Source organism: Ranitomeya imitator, chromosome 1, assembly GCF_032444005.1.
Source record: "Ranitomeya imitator isolate aRanImi1 chromosome 1, aRanImi1.pri, whole genome shotgun sequence".
Taxonomy (NCBI): Eukaryota; Metazoa; Chordata; class Amphibia; order Anura; family Dendrobatidae; genus Ranitomeya; species Ranitomeya imitator.
In genome coordinates this window covers 383,034,535-383,062,044 of record NC_091282.1, presented here as the reverse complement: position 1 = coordinate 383,062,044, position 27,510 = coordinate 383,034,535, and the positions used below count along the sequence as shown (strand labels likewise).

The window sequence follows — 27,510 nt, the reverse complement described above, 5'->3', positions numbered from 1 at the left end:
GCTGGAAAGGAGAGGAGAGGCTGGTAAGGAGAGGAGAGGCTGGAAAGGAGATGAGAGGCAGGAGAGGAGAGGCTGGAAAGGAGAGGCTGGAAAGGAGATGAGAGGCTGGAAAGGAGATGAGAGGCAGGAGAGGAGAGGCTGGAAAGGAGATGAGAGGCAGGAGAGGAGAGGCGGGAAAGGAGATGAGAGGCTGGAAAGGAGAGAAGAGGCTGGAGAGAAGCTGGAAAGGAGAGGCTGGAGAGGAGAAGCTGGAGAGGAGAGGCTGGAAAGGAGAGGAGAGGCTGGAGAGGAGAGGCTGGAAAGGAGAGGAGAGGCTGGAAAGGAGAGGAGAGGCTGGAATGGAGAGGAGATGAGAGGCTGGTGAGGGGAGGCTGCTGAGGAGAGGAGATGAGAGGCTGGTGAGGGGAGGCTGCTGAGAGGACATGAGAGGCTGGTGAGGGGAGGCTGCTGAGGAGAGGACATGAGAGGCTGGTGAGGGGAGGCTGCTGAGGAGAGGACATGAGAGGCTGGTGAGGGGAGGCTGCTGAGGAGAGGACATGGGAGGCTGCTGAGGAGGCGATGAGAGGCTGGTGAGGGGAGGCTGCTGAGAGGAGATGAGAGGCTGGTGAGGGGAGGCTGCTGAGGAGAGGGGAGGCTGGTGATGGGAGGATGTGAGAGGCTGGTGAGGAGAGGGGAGGCTGCTGAGGAGAGGCTGGTCTCATGCTGTATATGGGGAGGCTGTGTGGGGCTCATGCTGTATTTAAGGGGCTGTGGGGGGTTTAAAGATATATAGGGGGTGTCAGCATACTTAATTCTGCTCAATATTAAGTGATACAATTAATATTAATTAATATTGAGTAGAATTATTTTCATGCTATTGGTTCGGCCTCCACAACAGTCATGGTCTTTCATCTGGCCCCTCGGGAAAATAAATTGCCCACGCCTGATCTAGAGACATGGAGTGAGAAGCCCACAGATTAGTCCGTTCTCTCACTAAATTACCCATCCAGCTCTTCAAACTATTCTCTCTGAAACGTCCCAGCATTGCAGAGATAAACTTCCCTGTTTGCAGTCTGAGTGATGCTGCCCGTAGTTTTGGTAGTATGAATCGACTGACAGGTTCCCCTTAAAAACCTGTCAGCCAAACCTTGCAACCGTGGCAGAATCAACTGACCATGTACTGTGTATGAGATCCACCAGATTCTCACATGACAACTAATGGAAAGGTTTGCTGAGGCTACTTTCACATCAGCGATTTTCTCCGTTCGCGGCAGATACTGCAGTTTTTCCGCATCTGTCGCGTAACATATCACTTACAGGCCGGCAACTCTGCGTTCGGCCTCATTCATTCCCTATGGGACTTGCGGACATGTGCGGCACTTGAGGTGAGACAAAAAAAAAACACTGCTAGCAGCATTTTTTTTCCTGTTGCTGCAAGTACCGCATTTGCCGGATCGCAGCAAAACCGAAAGTGCCGCAAGTCCCATAGGGAATGAATGAGGCCAAACACAGTGTTGCCATAAGTGATCCATTACGGATGCGGAAAAAATGCCGGATCTGCTCCAAATGTCAAAAATCACTGATGTGAAAGTAGCCTAAGTCACTGCCGACAGTGTCTGCATTAGTCATACTCACCAATGGGGGAGGCAGCACGAAAAGTGCCTAGGGCAGCAAAAACTCTAAATACGGCCCTGACTATAGGACTAATAATGGATAGGCGTCTTATTGACGCCTCTCCATTATTAACCCGGCTTAATGTCACCTTACAATAGCAAGGTGACATTAATACCACCGCTACTCGGGAGTGGGAAGAGAGGGGCTAAGTGCCGGAATTGGCGCATCTCACAGATGCGCCATTTCTGGGGCGGATGTTATTTGTAGCCGGGGGGGGGGGGGTTTCAATATCCACGGCCCCTCTCTAGGCTATGAATATCAGCCTGCAGCTGTCTGTGTAGCCTTTCTGGCTATAAAATATAGGGGGACCCCTTGTAAAAAATTTTTTGGGGGGTCCCCCTATTTTAATAGCCAGTAAAGGCTACGCAGGCAGCTGCAGGCTAATATTCATAGCCTGGGAGGGGGCCATGGGTATTACCCCTTTCCCAGGCTACAAATATTGGCCCCGGGCCGTCGGCTTTCACCCTCTGGCGCAGAAAATTGCGCGGGAGCCCACGCCATTTTTTTTTTAATTAAACGTTCAGTAAGAAACATAGGCCTTGCTATTATATATCTATGGATATATCGATAGATATATCCATAGATAAATCTATATATCTATACATGGATAACTATGGTTATATCTATAGATGAATAACTATGGCTATATCGATCTATAGATATATTTATAGATAGATATATCTATAGATACATAGATGTATCTATCAATATATCTGGCTGCTGTCACACATCATGTTTTTGCCGTCAGGCACAATTCGGTAAGTTTTGAAAAAACAGATCCTCGGTTTTTTTCCGCCGGCTTCGTTTTTTTCTCATAGAGTTGTATTAGCGCCGGATTACGCCTGATGGTGTCACGTTTCATCCGTTTTTTGCTGGATCCGTCAGAACAGCTGTTTCCAGCGGATGGAGAAAACGTACAGAAAAACGTTCTTGCTTCTGTCCGGCGAAAAAACGCCCAGCGACGGATTCAGCGAAAAACGTATGAAACTGAGATGTGAAATGATGAATCCGGCCTCCGAATCCAGTTTTTCATGCATTTTTCCATTCAGATCATGCACATTTTCCATTCTGGTCGGTCTCTCTCTCAAAAAATCAAACAGATCAGTTGCATCAGTTTTTCACTATTTGCAACGGATCCGTTTTTTCAAAAATTCGCCGGATCCTGCCTGATGGATATACAGTGGGGCAAAAAAGTATTTAGTCAGTCAGCAATAGTGCAAGTTCCACCACTTAAAAAGATGAGAGGCGTCTGTAATTTACATCATAGGTAGACCTCAACTATGGGAGACAAACTGAGAAAAAAAATCCAGAAAATCACATTGTCTGTTTTTTTAACATTTTATTTGCATATTATGGTGGAAAATAAGTATTTGGTCAGAAACAAAATTTCATCTCAATACTTTGTAATATATCCTTTGTTGGCAATGACAGAGGTCAAACGTTTTCTGTAAGTCTTCACAAGGTTGCCACACACTGTTGTTGGTATGTTGGCCCATTCCTCCATGCAGATCTCCTCTAGAGCAGTGATGTTTTTGGCTTTTCGCTTGGCAACACGGACTTTCAACTCCCTCCAAAGGTTTTCTATAGGGTTGAGATCTGGAGACTGGCTAGGCCACTCCAGGACCTTGAAATGCTTCTTACGAAGCCACTCCTTCGTTGCCCTGGCGGTGTGCTTTGGATCATTGTCATGTTGAAGGACCCAGACACGTTTCATCTTCAATGCCCTTGCTGATGGAAGGAGGTTTGCACTCAAAATCTCATGATACATGGCCCCATTCATTCTTTCATGTACCCGGATCAGTCGTCCTGGCCCCTTTGCAGAGAAACAGCCCCAAAGCATGATGTTTCCACCACCATGCTTTACAGTAGGTATGGTGTTTGATGGATGCAACTCAGTATTCTTTTTCCTCCAAACACGACAAGTTGTGTTTCTACCAAACAGTTCCAGTTTGGTTTCATCAGACCATAGGACATTCTCCAAAAACTCCTCTGGATCATCCAAATGCTCTCTAGCAAACTTCAGACGGGCCCGGACATGTACTGGCTTAAGCAGTGGGACACGTCTGGCACTGCAGGATCTGAGTCCATGGTGGCGTAGTGTGTTACTTATGGTAGGCCTTGTTACATTGGTCCCAGCTCTCCGCAGTTCATTCACTAGGTCCCCCCGCGTGGTTCTGGGATTTTTGCTCACCGTTCTTGTGATCATTCTGACCCCACGGGTGGGATTTTGCGTGGAGCCCCAGATCGAGGGAGATTATCAGTGGTCTTGTATGTCTTCCATTTTCTAATTATTGCTCCCACTGTTGATTTCTTCACACCAAGCTGGTTGGCTATTGCAGATTCAGTCTTCCCAGCCTGGTGCAGGGCTACAATTTTGTTTCTGGTGTCCTTTGACAGCTCTTTGGTCTTCACCATAGTGGACTTTGGAGTCAGACTGTTTGAGGGGGTGCACAGGTGTCTTTTTATACTGATAACAAGTTTAAACAGGTGCCATTACTACAGGTAATGAGTGGAGGAAAGAGGAGACTCTTAAAGAAGAAGTTACAGGTCTGTGAGAGCCAGAAATCTTGATTGTTTGTTTGTGACCAAATACTTATTTTCCACCATAATATGCAAATAAAATGTTAAAAAAACAGACAATGTGATTTTCTGGATTTTTTTTCTCAGTTTGTCTCCCATAGTTGAGGTCTACCTAAGATGTAAATTACAGACGCCTCTCATCTTTTTAAGTGGTGGAACTTGCACTATTGCTGACTGACTAAATACTTTTTTGCCCCACTGTATGTAGATGGATATATGGATAGTTAGGCTACTTTCACACACCAGTTTGTTTCCCTCAGGCAGGATAGGGCGAATTTTTGAAAAAACGGATCTGTTGCAAATAGTGAAAAACTGATGCAATTGATCCGTTTGTTTTTTTTAGAGAGAAAGCGAGAGTGAACGGAAGATGTGCATGATTTCAATGGAAAAAATGCATGAAAAACCGGATTCGGAGGCCGGATTCATCATGTCACATCTGTTTCATACATTTTTTTCCGGATCCGTCGCTGCACGTTTTTTCGCCGGACAGAAACAAAAACGTTTTTCTGTACGTTTTCTCCGTCCGCTACAAAGTTTCTTTTGACGGATCCGGCAAAAAACGGATAAAACGTGTGGCCATCAGGCGCAATCCAGCGCTACTACAACTCTATGAGAAAAAAAACGGATCCGGTAAAAAAAAAAAAAAAAAGGATCCGTTTTTTTCAAAACTCGCCAGATTATGCCTGACGGCAAAAACCTGATGTGTGAAAGTAGCCTAACTATCCATATATCTATCTACATCTACCTATCTCATTCCATCTGTCTATCTATCTGTCTGTCTGTCTATCTATCTCTGTCTATGTGTGCAATGGAGTGTGGGTTGGACAAGACATGACAAATCTTTTTTTTTTTTCGTTCAATAATACATCTTTATTTAGCTTTCAAAAACGCATACAAAACCGCATCAAAAACGTCAGTATTTTCTGCCAAGAGCTGCGGATTTAGTGCAGAAAAATCCGCAGGCAAATCTGCAACGTGTGCACATACCATCATAATGGCAGGTAGGTCAGTTTTAGGCTATGTGCACACGATACGGATTTAGTGCGGATCCGCAACAGATTTTTCCGCGCAGAAACCGTGCAGATCCGCACTGTGATGTACAGCACAATGTAAATCAATGGGAAAAAAAAAGCTATGCAGATGGTGCGGAAAAATCCACGCGGAAACGCTGCGGATTTAAAAGTGCATGTCACTTCTTTTGCGTGGATCTGCAGCGTTTCTGCACCCTTCCATTATAGAAATCCGCAGTGGGAAAAACCGCAGAAAATCCGCTGCAAACCTGCACCTTCTGCCAGGAGATGCGGATTTTGTGCAGAAAATTCTGCATTACGCAACGTGTGCACATAGCCTCAGGCTGCGTGCACACGTTGCAGATTTGGGTGCAGAATTTTCTGCACAAAATCTGCATCTCCTGGCAGAAAACGCAGCTGCGTTTTTGCACGGTTTTGATTCAGTTTTTGATGCGTTTTTTATGCAGTTTTTGGTGCAGTTTTCAGGCTATGTGCACACGTTGCAGTTTAGCCTTAGGAATTTCTGGTGCGGATTCTGCATCTCCTGGCAGAAAACGCAGCTGCAGATTTGTCGCGTTTTCTGTGCGGATCCGCAGCGATTTTTGTGCGTTTTTGCTGCGGATTTACTGCGTTATTTACCCCTGCGGATTTCTATACAAAAACGCTGCAGATACGCAAAAAAGAAGTGACATGCTACTTCTTTTAATCCGCAGCGTTTCCGCACTGGATTTTCCGCAACGTGTGCACAGCTTTTTTTTTTTTCTCATCGATTTACATTGTACTGTAAATCAATTGCGGATCTGCAGCGTTTCTGCACCGCAAAAAACTCTGCAGATCCGCAGAGAATCCGCAATGTGTGCACATACCCTTATGCAGTTTTTGTTGCGGTTTTTGATGCAGTTTTGTTGCGGTTTTTGATGCAGTTTTGGTGGTTTTCAATGCAGTTTTTTCGTGCAGTTTTGATGTCTTTGATGTCGTTTTTGCGAGGTTCCGATGCATTTTTTATTCGTTTTTGGTGCGGTTTTGATGCAGTTTTTGGCTGTGTGCACACGATGCAGATTTAGTGCAGATCTGCAGCGATTTTTTCCGCGCAGAAACGCTGCAGATCCGCACTGTCATTTACAATACAATGTAAATCAATGTGAAAAAAAAGAGCTGTGCACATGATGCAGAAAAATCAGAGCAGAAACGCTGCAGATTTCAAAGAAGTGCATGTCACTTCTTTTGTGCGGATCTGCAGCGTTTCTGCACCCCTCAATTAATAGAAATCCGCAGTGGTAAAAACTGCAGAAAATCGGCACAAATTCCGCATCAATTCCACACAAAAACCCGCACTAAATTCGCACAAAAACCGCGGCTGAGCCGCAGCTGCGTATTCTGCCAGGAGATGCGGATTTTGTGCAGAAAATTCTGCTCCTCTTTTCTTACGTGTGCACATAGCCTAAGAGTATGTGCACACGTTGCGGATTCTCTGCGGATCCGCAGCGTTTTTTTGAGGTGCAGAAACGCTGCAGATCTGCAATTGATTTACAGTACAATGTAAAACAATGAGAAAAAAAAATTGCTGTGCACACTTTGCGGAAAATCCGCTGCGGAAACGCTGCGGTTTAAAAGAAGTAGCATGTCACTTCTTTTTTGTGAATCTGCAGCGTTTTTGTACCCATTCCATTATAGCAAACCGCAGGTGTAAAAACCGCAGCAAATCCGCAAGAAAACCGCAGCAAAACTGCACAAAAAACCGCTGTGGAACCGCACAAAAACGTGACAAATCCACAGGTGCGTTTTCTGCCAGGAGAGGCAGAATCCGCGCCAGAAATTCCTAAGCCAAATCCGCAACTTGTGCACATAGCTTTAGCACGGTTTTGATGCAGTTTTTGGTGCGGTTTTTGATGCAGTTTTGGTGCAGTTTTTGATGCAGTTTTGGTGCGGTTTTTTATGCAGTTTTTGATGCAGTTTTGGTGCGGTTTTTTATGCAGTTTTGGGTACAGTTTTCGATGTAGTGTTTGCAGTTTTTGGTGCGTTTTTGATGCAGTTTTTGGTGCAGCTTTGATGCCTTTTTGGTGCGGTTTCAATGCATTTTTTATCCGTTTTTGGTGCGGCTTTGATGCCGTTTTTAATGCAGTTTTGGTGCATTTTTGGTGCGGTTTTGATGCAGTTTTTGCACGGCTTCAATGCATTTTATTCGTTTTTGGTGCAGTTTTCATGCAATTTTTGGTGCAGTTTTGGTGCGTTTTTGATGCAGTTTTTGCGCGGTTTTGATGCAGTTTTTGGTGTGGTTTTGATGCATTTTTAAATTCGTTTTTGGTGCGGTATTTGCGCGGTTTTTATGCATTTTGTATGTGTTTTTGAAAGCTAAATAAAGATGTATTATTGAACAATAAAAAAAAAATTTGTGATGTCATAACATTGTCCAATCTCCTCTTTTACATTTGTCCAACCCACACTCCATTACACACAGATAGACAGATAGACGAGATGGATAGACAGATCTACATATAGATCGATCTATAGATGCATACATCTATCTATTCATATATCTATCTATAGATATATCTGGATAGATATATATGGATATATATATATATTTCAAACAAAAAAGAAGGCAGCACTCCCTTCACTTCTTTTTTGTTTGACATATTACTTGGATGGACATGAGGATGGTCTTGTCTGGGAGGCTTGGCACCCACCGGTGAGCAGTGTGCTGCACTCATTTTTTCTTATCTATATATATATATATTGATAGATGTATGTATAGTGTAGGGTGCATGTCCACTGTCCGGATTACATCCAGATTAGCTACAGATTGGATGCTGCGTACTTGTAGTCCCATCGGATGATGCCTTCACACACACACCCAAAGACCCCCCGCACACACCCGAACAGTCCCGCACAGCACCGCACACACCCAAACAGTCACGCACACCCAAACAGTCCCCCACACACCCAGACAGTCCCGCACACACCCAGACAGTCCCGCACACACCCAGACAGTCCCGCACACACCCAAACAGTCCCCCACACACCCAAACAGTCCCGCACACACCCAAACAGTCCCGCACACACCCAGACAGCCCCGCACAGTTCTGAACAGCCCGCAGACCCCGCCTGCATACACCCGAACAGCCCGCAGACCCCACACACACAGTCACCACCCACACACTTCCCTCCTCCCGAACTGTAGCGTTTCTTGGGCCCACATCTGCAGCAAAACTGCAGATCTTTTTTACATCTGCGGTTTTCCTGCGGATGTGCCCAACTCAATGCAAGTCTATGGGTGCAAAAACGCTGCAGTTCCGCACAAAAGTAGTGACATGCTGCGGAAAAAAAAAGCGGCGTTTCGGTGCGGCTTTTTCCGCAGCATGTGCACAACAAGTCTTCGGCTCCCATAGACTTACATTGGTTGTGCACTACACTGCGGATTTAATGCAATTCCATGCGGCAAATCGGAACTGCAATCAAATCTGCAACGTGTGCACACAGCCTTAGCATTTAGTGAACCTAGCAAAAAAGCCAAGCAAATAACAAGTGTGGGGTTACACGACATGGTAAAACCAATGATGTCGTTCAAAAATACAACTTGTCCTGCAAAAGACAAGCCCTCACATGGCCATACTGACGGAAAAAATATGGCTCTGGAAAGAAGGGGAGCGATAAACAAAAAAAGCTGAAGGGGTTTAGAAACATGGATATGGACATATCTATGGAAATAGATATATAGATCTATCTCTGTATCTATCTATCTGTGTGTAATGGAGTGTGGGTTGGACAAATGTAAAAGAGGAGGTTGGACGAGAAATGACATCACAAATCATTTTGGAGAGGGAGGTTTGGGTGTGTTTTGGAGTGGGTGTGGTAGGTTCGGGCTTAAGGCCCCGTCACACATAGCGACGCTGCAGCGATACCGACAACGATCCGGATCGCTGCAGCGTCGCTGTTTGGTCGCTGGAGAGCTGTCACACAGACCGCTCTCCAGCGACCCCGAGGTCCCCGGTAACCAGGGTAAACATCGGGTAACTAAGCGCAGGGCGGCGCTTAGTAACCCGATGTTTACCCTGGTTACCATCGTTAAAGTAAAAAAAAAAACGCTACATACTTACCTATCGCTGTCTGTCCTCGGCGCTCTGCTTCTCTGGTCTGGCTGTGAGCACAGCGGCCGGAAAGCAGAGCGGTGACGTCACCGCTCTGCTTTCCGGCTGACCGGCGCTCACAGCCAGACCAGAGAAGCAGAGCGCCGAGGACAGACAGCGATAGGTAAGTATGTAGCGTTTGTTTTTTTACTTTTAGGATGGTAACCAGGGTAAACATCGGGTTACTAAGCGCCGCCCTGCGCTTAGTTACCCGATGTTTACCCTGGTTACCAGCGAAGACATCGCTGAATCGGCGTCACACACGCCGATTCAGCGATGTCAGCGGGACCTCAACGATCAAAAAATGGCCCAGGCCATTCCGACACGACCAGCGATCTCACAGCAGGGGCCTGATCGCTGGTACGTGTCACACATAGCGAGATCGCTACTGAGATCGCTGTTGCGTCACAAAACTTGTGACTCAGCAGCGATCTCGCTAGCGATCTCGCTATGTGTGACGGGGCCTTTAGAAGCCAGTGCAATGCATCATGGAACTTGTAGTATTAGAGCACAATAAGTCAGGAGAAAGGAAGTTGTCGATTAACCCCATGAGAGCTGGATCCAGCACTGAAGATGTGCTGCTACAGCATGATAAAAGGTAATATTGCTAAAATAAACACAGTGGGTGTTTTCAGTGGCACATAATAGCAAGATTTATGGAAAAAAAAAAAAGTTATAGTAGAGGACTTCTTTAACCCCTTCACGACATGCGCCGTACTACTACGGCGCATGCCGTGTCACCCCCTTTGATGTGGGCTCCGGCGGTGAGCCCACATCAAAGTCGCGACATGTCAGCTGTTTTGTACGGCTGACATGTGCGCGCAATAGCGGCGGGTGAAATCGCTATTCACCCGCCGCTATTAACCTGTTAGTTGCCGCTGTCAAACACAGACAGCGGCATTTAACTACCGCATCCGGCCGGGCGGCCGGAAATGACGTAATCGCCGACCCCCGTCACATGATCGGGGGTCGGCGATGCATCAGGAAGGTAACCATAGAGGTCCTTGAGACCTCTATGGTTACTGATGCAGGCCTGCTGTGAGCGCCCCCCTGTGGTCGGCGCTCACAGCACACCTGCATTTCAGCTACATAGCAGCGATCTGATGATCGCTGTTATGTAGCTGAGCCGATCAAGTGGTGCCAGCTTCTAGCCTCCCATGGAGGCTATTGAAGCATGGCACAAGTAAAAAAAATGTTTTTAACCCCTTCCCGACCTGTGACACAGCGTATGCGTCATGAAAGTCGGTGCCAATCCGACCTGTGACGCATATGCTGTGTCACAGAATGATCGCGTCCCTGCAGATCCGGTGAAAGGGTTAACTCCCATTTCACCCGATCTGCAGGGACAGGGGGAGTGGTAGTTTAGCCCACGGGGGGTGGCTTCACCCCCCCGTGGCTACGATCGCTGATTGGCTGTTGAAAGTGAAACTGCCAATCAGAACGAATTGTAATATTTCACCTATTATAACTGGTGAAATATTACAATCCAGCCATGGCCGATGCTGCAATACCATCGGCCATGGCTGGAAACATTGATGTGCCCCCACCCCACCGATCGCCCCCCCAGCCCTCCGATCTGTCCTTTACACTGCTCCGCTCCCCTCCGTCCTCCTGTCCGCTCACCCCCGTGCTCCAATCACCCCCCCGTGCTCCAACCACCCCCCCTGCACTCCGATCCACCCCCCCTGCAGTCCGATCCACCCCCCGATGCTCCAATGCACCCCCCGTGCTCCGATCCACCCCCCCGTGCTCCGATTTACCCCCCGTGCTCCACCCCCACCCCATCATACTTACCGAGCCTCCTGTCTTCTTTCCTGGGCGCCGCCATCTTCCAAAATGGCGGGCGCATGCGTAGTGCGCCCGCCGAATCTACCGGCTGGCAGATTCATTTCAAGTGCATTTTGATCACTGCGATAAAACCTATCGCAGTGATCAAAATAAAAAAAATACTGAATGACCCCCCCTTTGTCACCCCCATAGGTAGGGACAATAATAAAATAAAGATTTTTTTTTTTCTTCCACTAAGGTTGGGGTAAGAACTAGGGCTAGGGGTAGGGTTAGGGTTATGGTATCAGTATGTGCACACGTATTCTGGTCCTCTGCGGATTTTTCCGCTGCGGATTTGATAAATCCGCAGTGCTAAACCGCTGCGGATTTATGGCAGATTTACCGCGGTTTTTCTGCGCATTTCACTGCAGTTTTACAACTGCGATTTTCTATTGGAGCAGTTGTAAAACCGCTGTGGAATCCGCAGAAAGCGACATGCTGCGGAATGTAAACCACTGCGTTTCCGTGCAGTTTTTCTGCAGCATGTGTACAGCGATTTTTGTTTTCCATAGGTTTACATTGAACTGTAAACTCATGGGAAACTGCTGCGGATCCGCAGCGTTTTCCGCAGCGTGTGCACATACCTTTAGAATTAGGCCATGTGCACACGGTGCGGATTTGGCTGCGGATCCGCAGCAGTGTTCCATCAGGTTTACAGTACCATGTAAACCTATGGAAAACCAAATCCGCTGTGCCCATGGTGCGGAAAATACCACGCGGAAACGCTGCGTTGTATTTTCCGCAGCATGTCAATTCTTTGTGCGGATTCCGCGGCGTTTTACACCTGTTCCTCAATAGGAATCCGCAGGTGAAATCCGCACAAAAAACACTGGAAATCCACGGTAAATCCGCAGGTAAAACGCAGTGCCTTTTACCCGCGGATTTTTCAAAAATGGTGCTGAAAAATCTCACACGAATCCGCAACGTGGGCACATAGCCTTAGGGTTAGGGTTGGAATTAGTGTTGTGGTTAGGGTTAGGGGTGTGTTGGGGTTAGGGTTAGGGGTGTGTTGCGGATAGGGTTGTGATTAGGGTTATGGCTACAGATGGGATTAGATTTAGGGGTGTGGGGGGGTTAGTGTTGGAGTTAGAATTGAGGGGTTTCCACTGTTTAGGCACATCAGGGGTCTCCAAACGCAACATGGCGCCACCATTGATTCCAGCCAATCTTGTATTCAAAAAGTCTAATGGTGCTCCCTCAATTCCGAGCCCCGACGTGTGCCCAAACAGTGGTTTACCCCCACATATGGGGTACCAGCATACTCAGGACAAACTGCGCAACAACTACTGGGGTCCAATTTTTCCTGTTACCCTTGTGAAAATAAAAAAATGCTTGCTAAAACATCATTTTTGAGGAAAGAAAAATGATTTTTTATTTTCACGGCTCTGCGTTGTAAACATCTGTGAAGCACTTGGGGGTTCAAAGTGCTCACCACATATCTAGATAAGTTCCTTGGGGGGGTCTAGTTTCTAAAATGGGGTCACTTGTGGGGGGTTTCTGCTGTTTAGGCACACCAGGGGCTCTGCAAACGCAACGTGACACCCGCAGACCATTCCATCAAAGTCTGCATTTCAAAAGTCACTACCTTCACTTCTGAGCCCCGACGTGTGCCCAAACAGTGGTTTACCCCCACACATGGGGTATCAGCGTACTCAGGAGAAACTGGACAACAACTTTTGGGGTCAAATTTCTCCTGTTACCCTTGGGAAAATAAAAAATTGCAGGCTAAAAGATCATTTTTGAGAAAATAATTTTTTATTTCATTTTCATGGCTCTGCGTTATAAACTTCTGTGAAGCACTTGGGGGTTCAAAGTCCTCACCACACATCTAGATTAGTTCCTTTGGGGGTCTAGTTTCCAAAATGGGGTCATTTGTGGGGGATCTCCAATGTTTAGGCACACAAGGGCTCTCCAAACGTGACATGGTGTCCGCTAATGATTGGAGCTAATTTTCCATTTAAAAAGCCAAATGGCGTGCCTTCCCTTCCGAGCCCTGCCGTGCGCCCAAACAGTGGTTTACCCCCACATATGGAGTATCAGCGTACTCAGGACAAACTGGACAACAACATTTGGGGTCCAATTTCTCCTTATAACCTTTGGCAAAATAGGAAATTCCAGGCTAAAAAATCATTTTTGAGGAAAGAAAAGTTATTTTTTATTTTCATGGCTCTGCGTTATAAACTTCTGTGAAGCAGCTGGGGGTTTAAAGTGCTCAATATGCATCTAGATAAGTTCCTTGGGGGGGTCTAGTTTCCAAAATGGGGTCACTTGTGGGGGAGCTCCAATGTTTAGGCACACAGGGGCTCTCCAAACGCGACATGGTGTCCGCTAACAATTGGAGCTAATTTTCCATTCAAAAAGTCAAATGGCACGCCTTCCCTTCCGAGCCCTGCCGTGTGCCCAAACAGTGGTTTACTCCCACATATGAGGTACCGGCGTACTCGGGAGAAATTGCCCAACAAATTTTAGGATCCATTTTATCCTATTGCCCATGTGAAAATGAAAAAATTGAGGCGAAAAGAAATTTTTTGTGAAAAAAAAGTACTTTTTCATTTTTACAGATCAATTTGTGAAGCACCTGAGGGTTTAAAGTGCTCACTAGGCATCTAGATAAGTTCCTTGGGGGGTCTAGTTTCCAAAATTGGGTCACTTGTAGGGGAGCTCCAATGTTTAGGCACACAGGGGCTCTCCAAACTCGACATGGTGTCCGCTAACGATGGAGATAATTTTTTCAAAAAGTCAAATGGCGCTCCTTCCCTTCCGAGCCTTAGCATGTGCCCAAACAGTGGTTTACCCCCACATGTGAGGTATCGGTGTACTCAGGAGAAATTGCCCAACAAATTTTAGGATCCATTTTATCCTGCTGCCCATGTGAAAATGAAAAAAATGAGGCTAAAAGAATATTTTTGTGAAAAAAAGTACTTTTTCATTTTTACGGATCAATTTGTGAAGCACCTGGGGGTTCAAAGTGCTCACTATGCATCTAGATAAGTTCCTTGGGGTGTCTAGTTTCCAAAATGGGGTCACTTGTGGGGGAGCTCCAATTTTTAGGCACACGGGGGCGTTCCAAACGTGACATGGTGTCCGCTAGAGAGTGGAGCCAATTTTTAATTCAAAAAGTCAAATGGCGCTCCTTCCCTTCCAAGCCCTGCCGTGCGCCCAAACAGTGGTTTACCCCTACCTATGAGGTATCAGCGTACTCAGGACAAATTGGACAACAACTTTCGTGGTTCAGTTTCTCCTTTTACCATTGTGAAATCAAAAAAATTGTTGCTAAAAGATAATTTTTGTGACTAAAAAGTTAAATGTTCATTTTTTCCTTCCATGTTGCTTCTGCTGCTGTGAAGCACCTGAAGGGTTAATAAACTTCTTGAATGTGGTTTTGTGCACCTTGAGGGGTGCAGTTTTTAGAATGGTGTCACTTTTGGGTATTTTCAGCCATATAGACCCCTCAAACTGACTTCAAATGTGAGGTGGTTCCTAAAAAAAATGGTTTTGTAAATTTCGTTGTAAAAATGAGAAATCGCTGGTCAAATTTTAACCCTTATAACTTCCTAGCAAAAAAAAATTTTGTTTCCAAAATTGTGCTGATGTAAAGTAAACATGTGGGAAATGTTATTTATTAACTATTTTGTGTCACATATCTCTCTGGTTTAACAGAATAAAAATTCAAAATGTGAAAATTGCAAAATTTTCGCCAAATTTCCGTTTTTATCACAAATAAACGCAGAATTTATTTACCTAAATTTACCACTAACATGAAGCCCAATATGTCACGAAAAAACAATCTCAGAACCGCTAGGATCCGTTGAAGCGTTCCTGAGTTATTACCTCATAAAGGGACACTGGTCAGAATTGCAAAAAACGGCAAGGTCTTTAAGGTCAAAATAGGCTGGGTCATGAAGGGGTTAATGATAAAATTTTGGGCTTATTCTTTCAGTGTCATATAAGGAAAAAAGGCTGAGGAGGGAATGTTAAATTTTTCTTTCAAGGAGCTGAAACTGATAAATTTAACCCCATCATGAATATCGCTTAATTTTAGGATCCCTTTTTCTCGCCACATGGGAGAGGGGTCAGTGTTTTGGGTAATCGTAATAATATCTATAGGGGTATTCTAGAGAAGAATTTTCTTGTTGGATCCTCTTTTCCTTTTAGAAAGTTTGTCCCATGCATATATAATGGAAGAGAAAATAGGGTGTTTAACGTGAATATGTGGGAAATGTTATTTATTAACTATTTTGTGTCACATAACTCTCTGGTTTAACAGAATAAAAATTCAAATTGTGAAAATTGCGAAATTTTCAAAATTTTCGCCAAATTTCCGTTTTTATCACAAATAAACGCATAATTTATTGACCTAAATTTACCACTATCATGAAGCCCAATATGTCACGAAAAAACAATCTCAGAACCGCTAGGATCCGTTGAAGCGTTCCTGAGTTATTACCTCATAAAGGGACACTGGTCAGAATTGCAAAAAACGGCTAGGTCATTAAGGTCAAAATAGGCTGGGTCATGAAGGGGTTAAAAATATGAAAAAAAATATAAAAAATATAAAAGTTTAAATCACCCCCCTTTCGCCCCATCCTAAATAAAACAATAAAAAAAAATTCAAACATACACATATTTGGTATCGCCGTGTTCAGAATCGCCCGATCTATCAATTAAAAAAAAGCATTAACCTGAACGCTAAACGGCGTAGCGAGAAAAAAATCCGAAACGCCAGAATTACGTTTTTTTTTTGGTCGCCGAGACATTGCATTAAAATGCAGTAACGGGCGATCAAAAGAACGTATCTGCGGAACAATGGTATCATTAAAAACATCAGCTCGGCACGCAAAAAATAAGCCCTCACCCGACCCCAGATCACGAAAAATGGAGACGCTACGGGTATCGGAAAATGGCACTTTTTTTTTTTTTTTAGCAACGTTTGGAATTTTTTTTCACCACTTAGATAAAAAATAACCTAGTGAAGTTAGATGTCTATGACCTCATAATGACCTAGAGAATCACAATGGCAGGTTAGTTTTAGCATTTAATGAACCTAGCAAAAAAGCCAAACAAAAAACAAGTGTGGGATTGCACTTTTTTTGCAATTTCACCACACTTGGAATTTTTTCCCCGTTTTCTAGTAAAAGACATGGTAAAACCAATGGTGTCGTTCAAAAGTACAACTTGTCCCGCAAAAAATAAGCCCTCACATGGCCAAATTGATGGAAAAATAAAAAAGTTATGGCTCAGGGAAGGAGGGAAGTGAAAAACGAAAACGCAAAAATGAAAAAGGGCCGCGACTTGATGGGGTTAAATTCCTTTGGGCCACAACCACAGTGCGTACATATAGAACAGGGAGCCCCACATAAAAAACAGGTCTCTTCAGACTGGCCCAAATGGATTCTGGGCATTAGAACTGGCATCAAAGTTGGCAAACAGCTCATTTTCTCAGATTTTAATAATTAATTGATGTTTTTAAGGGGTTAAATGACTTTGAGCCACTGATCTCACACTAAGAATACAGAGATAGCGATGCCCTGCATCAAACACAGATCCCTCCAGCATGGACCAAATGGGTTCAGGGCACTAAAATTGGCATCAAAGTGGGCAAACAGACCATTTTCACAGATTTGAATAAGTAACTGATGTTCTTAAAGGGAACCTGTCACCCCGTTTTTTGAGATTGAGTATCTCGGCTTTGGGAAAATGGCCACCGCGATCTCTAATGCGCACGCGCGGCATCCCGCGGCCATTTTCCTGAAGCCCCGTGCAGCAGAGCACTCGATCTGCGCACGCGCGGCCCCAGGAAGATGGCCGCCCCCACCGACGAAAGGGATGACAGCGCAGATCGCGCGCTGCTTGTTCACGTGCCCACAGTGGATTAGTCACCTCAACATGCGGACACCACTACGCCACCAACGTAAAGCTGAGGAAGAACCAGCGCTGTGAACACGCCCTCCCGACCTGACCAGCCTGATTGGCAGGCGAAAACGGCGACTTTGGTAAGTTATTTCTCGGCATACATGGGGAATCAGGGTACACTACATACACTATAGTAACACACAGCGCAGGCCCTATTTAACAGTATTTATATCTCAATCTCAAAAAACGGGGTGACAGGTTCCCTTTAAGGGGCTAAATGACTTTGGGCCACTGATCTCACACTAAGAATACATAGATAATGATGGCCCGTGTCACGAATCACAGGGAGGATATTTTTATCATCCCCATCGCTGACATCAGTATGTCCTGAACTGGGGTTGTTTGGTTGCGCCGATTCTTTTCTGAAGGGGATTTATCTATATCCCACTTCCGGTTTGGAACTTGCAGCTCTCTGGCACCCCCTTACCCTCAGGTCAGTCAGGGTACTACACCTAGGATAAATAGTCGCCAGAAACCCTGACTTATTATGTACTGGCTAATGGGCACACTGCAGCAAGGGCGATATAACTACTCCCACTCAGGCGGGAACAATAATTATCAACGCCATCCGTCGCTGCCAGTTTTCCCCAAAAGCGCAGGACAATTTCTGATGCCACCAGCTCCGATTTCTTTATAACGGGTCCGGAGCCAAACCAATTAGTGGCGCAATTCACTTCAACGTGACAGTACGTTATAGAGCAAGGAGAAACGAAGGTAGTAATTTTATATATTTTACTCCAAAAAGGTAGGCAGTGTTTACAAAAGGGTAAAAAGATACTATACAAGACTAGATGGTGGCCCAATTCTAACGTATCGGGTATTCTAGAATATGCATGTCCACGTAGTATATTGCCCAGTCACGTAGTATACTGCCATCTTCTTACGATGACGTCCTCTTCTTGTCTTCACGCTGTGGCTCCGGCGTACTTTGTCTGCCCTGTTGAGGGCAGAGCAAAGTACTGCAGTGCCTCTCTGACCTTTCCCAGCACCCTGCAGTACTTTGCTCTGCCCTCAACAGGGCAGACAAAGTACGCTGGAGCCGCAGGGTGAAGACAAGAGGACGTCATCGTAAGATGGGAGGCGCCGGACCGAAACACCCATTGGACCGGACCGCCCCTGGGGGAGTATAATCTAACCTTTTCCTCATCTTTCAGGATACATTGGAGGCTTATCTACAGTATTACAGAATGCTGTAGATAAGCCCCTGATGCTGGTGGGCTTAGCTCATCTTGGATTTGGGGGGTGACAGGTTCCTTTTAAAAACATCAGATACTTATTCAAATCTGTGAAAATGGGCTGTTTGCCCACTTTGATGCCAGTTCTGGTGCCCAGAACCCATTTGGGTCAGGCTGGAGGGACCTGGGTTTGATGCAGGGCATCACTATTTGTGTATTTTAAGTGTGAGATCAGTGGCCCAGTCATTTAACCCCTTAAAAACACCACTTATTCAAATGGCCAAAATCGACTGCCCACTTTGATGCCAGTTCTGATGCCCAGAACCCATTTGGGCCAGGCTGGAGATACCTGGTTTGGATGTGGGGCTCCCTGTTCTATAGTGGATAGAAATTAGTGGCCCAAAGTCACTTAGGCTCTGTGCACACGATGCGGATCCGTAGCAATTTCCCATGAGTTTACAGTACAATGTAAACCTATGGGAAACCAAAAACGCTGTGCCTATGCTGCGGAAAAAAACACGTTGAAACGCGTTTTATCTTCCGCAGCATGTCAATTCTTTTTGCAGAATCCGCAGCATTTTTACATCTGCTCCATAATAGAAAACTGCAGATGTAAATCCGCAATAGAAAACGCGATAAATCCGCAGTAAAAACCGCAGCGGTTTTGCACTGCGGGTTTATCAAATCCACTGTGGAAAAATCCGCAGTGGACCATTCTACGTGTGCACATACCCTTAACCCTTTCTTCAACGCTCTTTGGCGCCCACTTTTGTTTCAGTTTTATTAGCTGTTTCTAAGTGTATTCATAACAGGGCTTCTCGCTGCATTGTTGGTTATTATTGTGATTATTTTTTGTTGTTAAACCTATAAAAAAAAACAGAAAAGAAAAAATTGCTGACTAAGAAACCAACTTCAGCTCCGAATAAGAAACTGAACTAATAAGAAATTAACTTCAGCCTCGCCTGCACGTCAGTCTACCTCACACGTTATAAAGCAGCGTGCTTCTTCGCTGTCCACACCACAGTGTCCCCATACAGGAGCCTGTAAACACTGGCCGAGTGCTCCGGGGTAACACCGGAGAGACCCCAGCTTACCCTGTGACTACACCGGCAGTAACAGCCGCTCAGTCAGTCAGTGCTTTCTCGCCGACACACGACGTTCTAATTTGTCTTCTGCTAAACTCTGCGGTAGTTTTGGCGCGAACAGAACTCTTCCTGTTTCTGCCCCGCCCCCATGCGCCGCTCGTCCTATCAGCACAGCGAGGCTCTTCCGGGTCAGCAGAGCTGCCGGCGCTCCACATGTACGTATGTGTATGTTGTATATGGCGGGTATGTGCTGCTCGCCGGCTGTAGTCACTGTACGCATAGGCATCGCCAGGGCAACCCGGAGCGCTGCACAGCGCTACTGTGTATTTGCATGCTGTAGCGCCCCCTGCTGCAGGGCTGCACAGCACTTCTGTGTCACCTGTATGATGTAGCGCCCCCCGCTGCAGGGCTGCACAGCACTTCTGTGTCACCTGTATGATGTAGCGCCCCCCGCTGCAGGGCTGCACAGCACTTCTGTGTCACCTGTATGCTGTACGCCCCCCGCTGCAGGGCTGCACATCACTTCTGTGTCACCTGTATGGTGTAGCGCCCCCCGCTGCAGGGCTGCACATCACTTCTGTGTCACCTGTATGGTGTAGCGCCCCCCGCTGCAGGGCTGCACATCACTTCTGTGTCACCTGTATGGTGTAGCGCCCCCCCCGCTGCAGGGCTGCACAGGACTTCTGTGTTACCTGTATGGTGTAGCGCCCCCTGCTGGAGGGCTGCACATCACTTCTGTGTCACCTGTATGCTCTAGCGCCCTCTGCTGCAGGGCTGCACATCACTTCTGTGTCACCTGTATGCTCTAGCGCCCTCTGCTGCAGGGCTGCACATCACTTCTGTGTTACCTGTATGGTGTAGCGCCCCCTGCTGGAGGGCTGCACATCACTTCTGTGTCACCTGTATGGTGTAGTGCCCCCTGCTGGAGGGCTGCACAGGACTTCTGTGTCACCTGTATGGTGTAGCGCCCCCCCCCCCCCCCCGCTGCAGGGCTGCACAGGACTTCTGTGTCACCTGTATGTTGTAGCGCCCCCCGCTGCAGGGCTGACCATCACTTCTGTGTCACCTGTATGGTGTAGTGCCCCCTGCTGGAGGGCTGCACATCACTTCTGTGTCACCTGTATGCTGTACGCCCCCCGCTGCAGGGCTGCACATCACTTCTGTGTCACCTGTATGGTGTAGCGCCCCCCCGCTGCAGGGCTGCACAGGACTTCTGTGTTACCTGTATGGTGTAGCACCCCCTGCTGGAGGGCTGCACATCACTTCTGTGTCACCTGTATGGTGTAGTGCCCCCTGCTGGAGGGCTGCACAGGACTTCTGTGTCACCTGTATGGTGTAGCGCCCCCCCCCCCCCCCCCGCTGCAGGGCTGCACAGGACTTCTGTGTCACCTGTATGGTGTAGCGCCCCCCCCCCCCCCCCCCCCCCCGCTGCAGGGCTGCACAGGACTTCTGTGTCACCTGTATGGTGTAGCGCCCCCCGCTGCAGGGCTGCACATCACTTCTGTGTCACCTGTATGGTGTAGTGCCCCCTGCTGGAGGGCTGCACATCACTTCTGTGTCACCTGTATGCTGTACGCCCCCCGCTGCAGGGCTGCACATCACTTCTGTGTCACCTGTATGGTGTAGCTCCCCCCGCTGCAGGGCTGCACATCACTTCTGTGTTACCTGTATGGTGTAGCTCCCCCCGCTGCAGGGCTGCACATCACTTCTGTGTTACCTGTATGGTGTAGCTCCCCCCGCTGCAGGGCTGCACAGCACTTCTGTGTTACCTGTATGGTGTAGCTCCCCCCGCTGCAGGGCTGCACATCACTTCTGTGTCACCTGTATGATGTAGTGCCCCCCTTCTGCAGGGCTGCACAGCACTTCTGTGTCACCTGTATGCTGTAGCGCCCCCTGCTGCAGGGCTGCACATCACTTCTGTGTCACCTGTATGGTGTAGCGCCCCCCGCTGCAGGGCTGCACATCACTTCTGTGTTACCTGTATGGTGTAGCTCCCCCCGCTGCAGGGCTGCACATCACTTCTGTGTTACCTGTATGGTGTAGCTCCCCCCGCTGCAGGGCTGCACAGCACTTCTGTGTCACCTGTATGCTCTAGCGCCCTCTGCTGCAGGGCTGCACATCACTTCTGTGTCACCTGTATGGTGTAGTGCCCCCTGCTGGAGGGCTGCACATCACTTCTGTGTCACCTGTATGGTGTAGCTCCCCCCGCTGCAGGGCTGCACATCACTTCTGTGTCACCTGTATGCTGTAGCGCCCCCTGCTGCAGGGCTGCACATCACTTCTGTGTCACCTGTATGGTGTAGCGCCCCCTGCTGGAGGGCTGCACAGCACTTCTGTGTCACCTGTATGGTGTAGCGCCCCCTGCTGCAGGGCTGCACAGCACTTCTGTGTCACCTGTATGGTGTAGCGCCCCCTGCTGGAGGGCTGCACAGCACTTCTGTGTCACCTGTATGGTGTAGCGCCCCCTGCTGCAGGGCTGCACAGCACTTCTGTGTCACCTGTATGGTGTAGCGCCCCCTGCTGCAGGGCTGCACAGCACTTCTGTGTCACCTGTATGGTGTAGCGCCCCCTGCTGCAGGGCTGGACAGCACTTCTGTGTCACCTGTATGCTGTAGCGCCCCCTGCTGCAGGGCTGCACAGCACTTCTGTGTCACCTGTATGGTGTAGCGCCCCCTGCTGCAGGGCTGGACAGCACTTCTGTGTCACCTGTATGATGTAGCGCCCCCTGCTGCAGGGCTGCACAGCACTTCTGTGTCACCTGTATGATGTAGCGCCCCCTGCTGCAGGGCTGCACAGCACTTCTGTGTCACCTGTATGATGTAGCGCCCCCTGCTGCAGGGCTGCACATCACTTCTGTGTCACCTGTATGGTGTAGCGCCCCCTGCTGCAGGGCTGCACATCACTTCTGTGTCACCTGTATGGTGTAGCGCCCCCTGCTGCAGGGCTGCACAGCACTTCTGTGTCACCTGTATGGTGTAGCGCCCCCCGCTGCAGGGCTGCACATCACTTCTGTGTCACCTGTATGGTGTAGTGCCCCCTGCTGGAGGGCTGCACATCACTTCTGTGTCACCTGTATGCTGTACGCCCCCCTTCTGCAGGGCTGCACATCACTTCTGTGTCACCTGTATAGTTTAGCGCCCCCCGCTGCAGGGCTGCACAGCATTTCTGTGTCACCTGTATGCTGTAGCTCCCCCTGCTGCAGGGCTGCACAGCACTTCTGTGTCACCTGTATGATGTAGCGCCCCCTGCTGCAGGGCTGCACATCACTTCTGTGTCACCTGTATGGTGTAGCGCCCCCTGCTGCAGGGCTGCACATCACTTCTGTGTCACCTGTATGGTGTAGCGCCCCCTGCTGCAGGGCTGCACAGCACTTCTGTGTCACCTGTATGGTGTAGCGCCCCCCGCTGCAGGGCTGCACATCACTTCTGTGTCACCTGTATGGTGTAGTGCCCCCTGCTGGAGGGCTGCACATCACTTCTGTGTCACCTGTATGCTGTACGCCCCCCTTCTGCAGGGCTGCACATCACTTCTGTGTCACCTGTATAGTTTAGCGCCCCCCGCTGCAGGGCTGCACAGCATTTCTGTGTCACCTGTATGCTGTAGCTCCCCCTGCTGCAGGGCTGCACAGCACTTCTGTGTCACCTGTATGCTGTACGCCCCCCGCTGCAGGGCTGCACAGCACTTCTGTGTCACCTGTATGTGTAGCGCCCCCTGCTGCAGGGCTGTACATCACTTCTGTGTTACCTGCATTCTGTAGCGCACCTCTATTGCAGCGCTGTACAGCACTACTGTGTTACCTGCATGCTGTAGCGCCCCCCCGCTACAGGGCTGCACAGCACTTCTGTGGTACCTGCAGGCTGTACCGCTCTTCTGCTGTTACCTGCATGCTGTAGGGCCCCCTGCTGCAGGGCTGTGTAGCACTTCTGTGTTATTTGCATTCTGTAGCGCCCCTCTGCTGTGTTGCCTGCAGGCTGTAGCGCTGCCCCCAGATGAAGGTCTGTACAGCACTTCGGTGTTACCTGCAGGCTGTACCGCTCTTCTGCTGTGTTACCTGCATGCTGTAGCGCCCCCCTATTCCAGGGTTGGCAGCAGCCAAAGTAGGGGCAGATCAGCTTCTATTATCACAAGTCAGCCCAATTATGCAGAGAGCTCAGTGGTGAAAAAATTAGTAGTCAGCCTCTTCACTCCCTGAATGGTGCCAACAAAGGAAACGCTGTCATTAAAGGGTATGTGCACACGTTGCGGATTCTCTACGGATCCGCAGCGTTTTTTGTGGTGCAGAAACGCTGCAGATCCGCAATTGATTTACAGTACAAGGTAAATCAATGAGAAAAAAAAAAGCTGTGCACACTTTGCGGAAAATCCAGTGCGGAAACGCTGCGGATTAAAAGAAGTAGCATGTCGCTTCTTTTTTGCGGATCTGCAGTTTAGAGGGATATATGGCGCACGCAATGTAGTATAGAGGGATACATGGCACACACAATGCGATTTAGAGGGATATGTGGTGCACACAATGCAGTTTAGAGGGATATATGGCGCACACAATGCAGTTTAGAGGGATATATGGCGCACATAATGCAGTTTAGAGGGATATATGGCGCACACAATACTATTTAGAGGGATATATGGTGCACGCAATGCAGTATAGAGGGATATATGGTGCACACAATGCAGCCTAGAGGGATATATGGTGCACGCAATGCAGCTTAGAGGGATATATGGCGCACACAATGCGATTTAGTGGGATATGTGGTGCACACAATGCAGTTTTGGGGAAAAAAGGGATCCTGCAAATGTGCCCTCAGGATGTGTGTTTTGCCCATAGACTTGTATTGCCGACGGATCGCGACTTATGGCCATACGTCGTGTCCTGGATGCGTCGTGTTTTGGCGGACCGTCGGCACGAAAAAACGTTCAAGGGAATGTTTTTTTTCGTACGTTGCATCTGCCATTTCCTACCGCGCATGCGAGGCCGGAACTCCGCCCCCTGCTCCCCGGACTTTAGAATGAGCAGCGGATGTGTGAAAAACTGCATCCGCTGCCCACGTCGTGACAAATTTTCACAACGTGCGTCGGTACATCGCGCCAGCGCTTAGTGACGGACCCGTACCGGCGTAAGTGTGAAAGAAGCCTTAGGCTAAGTTCACACTTGCATTGTGCAGTCCGTTCAATGCATCATTTAAACGGACTGCACTAGCGCAAGTGCCGATGTTTGCACAGTGCTAGCGCAGATGGAGCATCTGCTGGCTCCATCTGCTCTAGCAGTGACGGACCTGGAAACGCTGCATCCGGTGTCTCTGGTCCGTCATTCAATGACGGCACATCGCTAGCACACGCCCACAATGCGTCCGCTATTGAAAGTAATGGCGGTGTTAACGGACTACGTTACACCACGTTATGCCGCGGTGTAACGTAGTCCGTTAAACGGGTCACACTACCGCAGTGTGGACCCAGCCTTAGAGGGATATATGACACACAATGCAGTATAGAGGCATATATGGCACGCACAGTGCAGTTTAGGCTACTTTCACACATCAGTTTTTTGCCTTCAGGCATAATCCGTCTATTTTTTGTAAAAAACGGATCTGGTGCAAATTGTGAAAAACTGATGTGCCAGATCAGTTTTTTTGCTGTATCCGTTTTGGTTTATCGAGCATAAAATTCGGAGTTCCTGTTCTGGGGATGAGAGAGAGAGAGAGATAAAAAAATGGAATCGATAGCTGGATCCAGTCAATACACCACACGTTTCATCCGTTTATCGCTGGAACCGTCGCTGGGCGTTTTTTCGCCGGACAGAAAAAATGTTCATATGGATGTTTTCTCCGTCCGCCGGAAAATAAATTTTGGAAGAATCCGGCAAAAACTGGATGAAACGTGTGGCCATCAGGCACAATCCAGCGCTAATACAACTCTATGAGAAAAAAACGGATCCGGCGGAAAAAAAACAGAAACTTTTTTTTTAAAACTCGCCAGATTGTGCCTGATGGCAAAAACCTGATGTGTGAAAGTAGCCTTATATATATATGTATATATGGCATGCACAATGCAGATTAGGGGGCTATAGAGCACGCGCAATCCAGTTTAGAGGGATATATGGCACGCGCAATGCAGTTTAGAGGGATATATGGCAGGCGCAATGCAGTTTAGAGGAATATATGGCAGGCGCAATGCAGTTTAGAGGGATATATGGCAGGCGCAATCCAGTTTAGAGGGATATATGGCACGCGCAATGCAGTTTAGAGGGATATATGGCAGGCGCAATGCAGTTTAGAGGGATATATGGCAGGCGCAATCCAGTTTAGAGGGTATATGGCATGCGCAGTCCAGTTTAGAGGGATATATGGCACGCGCAATGCAGTTTAGAGGACTATATGGCACGCACAATGCAGATTAGGGGGCTATATGGCACGTGCAATGCAGTTTAGAGGGATATATGGCACGCGCAATGCAGTTTAAAGGAATATATGGCACGCGCAATGCAGTTTAGTATGATATATGGCAGGCGCAATCCAGTTTAGTGGGATATATGGCATGCACAATCCAGTTTAATGGGATATATGGCACGCGCAATGCAGTTTAGAGGGATATATGGCATGCACAATGCAGTTTAGAGGGATATATGGCAGGCGCAATGCAGTTTAGAGGGATATATGGCAGGCGCAATCCAGTTTAGAGGGTATATGGCATGCGCAGTCCAGTTTAGAGGGATATATGGCACGCGCAATGCAGTTTAGAGGACTATATGGCACGCACAATGCAGATTAGGGGGCTATATGGCACGTGCAATGCAGTTTAGAGGGATATATGGCACGCGCAATGCAGTTTAAAGGAATATATGGCACGCGCAATGCAGTTTAGTATGATATATGGCAGGCGCAATCCAGTTTAGTGGGATATATGGCATGCACAATCCAGTTTAATGGGATATATGGCACGCGCAATGCAGTTTAGAGGGATATATGGCATGCACAATGCAGTTTAGAGGGATATTTGGCACGCGCAATGCAGTTTAGAGGGATATATGGCAGGCGCAATGCAGTTTAGAGGGATATATGGCAGGCGCAATGCAGTTTAGAGGGATATATGGCAGGCGCAATGCAGTTTAGAGGGATATATGGCAGGCGCAATGCAGTTTAGAGGGATATATGGCACGCGCAATCCAGTTTAGAGGGTATATGGCATGCGCAATCCAGTTTAGAGGGATATATGGCACGCACAATGCAGATTAGGGGGCTATATGGCACGTGCAACGCAGTTTAGAGGGATATATGGCATGCACAATGCACTTTAAAGGAATATATGGCAAGCGCAATGCACTTTAGAGGAATATATGGCACGCGCAATGCAGTTTAGTATGATATATTGCACGCGCAATCCAGTTTAGTGGGATATATGGCATGCGCAATGCAGTTTAGAGGGATATTTGGCACGCGCAATGCAGTTTAGAGGGATATGTGGCACGTGCAATGCAATTTAGAGGAATATATGGCAGGCGCAATGCAGTTTAGAGGGATATTTGGCATGCGCAATGCAGTTTAGAGGGATATGTGGCACGCGCAATGCAGTTTAGAGGGATATATGGCACGCGCAATGCAGTTTAGAGGGATATGTGGCACGCGCAATGCAGTTTAGAGGGATATGTGGAACGCGCAATGCAGTTTAGAGGGATATTTGGCACGCGCAATGCAGTTTAGAGGGTGTGAGATAGTGCTTACAGCATGTGTTGGGGACACTCGCTTAGCAACGGGATTCAGTCACACAGGCACGTTTTTCTCACAGTCCATCCGGTTTATTTTATGCAGCATAAACCAGGTCATGCAAAGTTCATTATATACATTTTTATACGGCTTCAACTCACAGTTCACTAAACATGTCGGACTTCTCACTTTGTCCAGTTACCATGGGTGACCGTACGCCGAACAGTTCATCAATGTCCATGGAACACAACAAGCACCAACAGTCTGTTCCGCTGGAAGATACTTCTCTGCCGATATGATAGCCCCCTTCCCGGGTGTTACCTTTCTGGAGCTCCTGCTCCACACGCTGACCTGTCAGTCCTCTCTCCTCCAGGGAAACTGCTGAACTGGGATCACCAACTTGCCTTGCTCACTAGGCCACCTGACAGTCCAGATCCTCAGAC

At 47.8% G+C, this 27,510-nt stretch overlaps 1 protein-coding gene and 1 long non-coding RNA gene across 2 annotated transcripts in view; one reads left to right on the top strand and one right to left on the bottom strand.

Moving 5' to 3' along the window:
• Positions 1-19,495, bottom strand: part of LOC138674059 (uncharacterized) — a 32,978-nt gene extending 13,483 nt beyond the window's left edge. Inside the window, exon 1 of the long non-coding RNA XR_011320461.1 lies at positions 19,380-19,495. This is a non-coding gene — a long non-coding RNA (uncharacterized lncRNA). The remainder of the gene's footprint in view (positions 1-19,379) is intronic.
• FANCC (FA complementation group C) overlaps positions 19,472-27,510 on the top strand; it is a 399,194-nt gene continuing 391,155 nt past the window's right edge. The window contains exon 1 of the mRNA XM_069762014.1: positions 19,472-19,585. Coding sequence (XP_069618115.1) covers positions 19,584-19,585 — 2 coding nt within the window. The 5' untranslated portion in view covers positions 19,472-19,583. The remainder of the gene's footprint in view (positions 19,586-27,510) is intronic.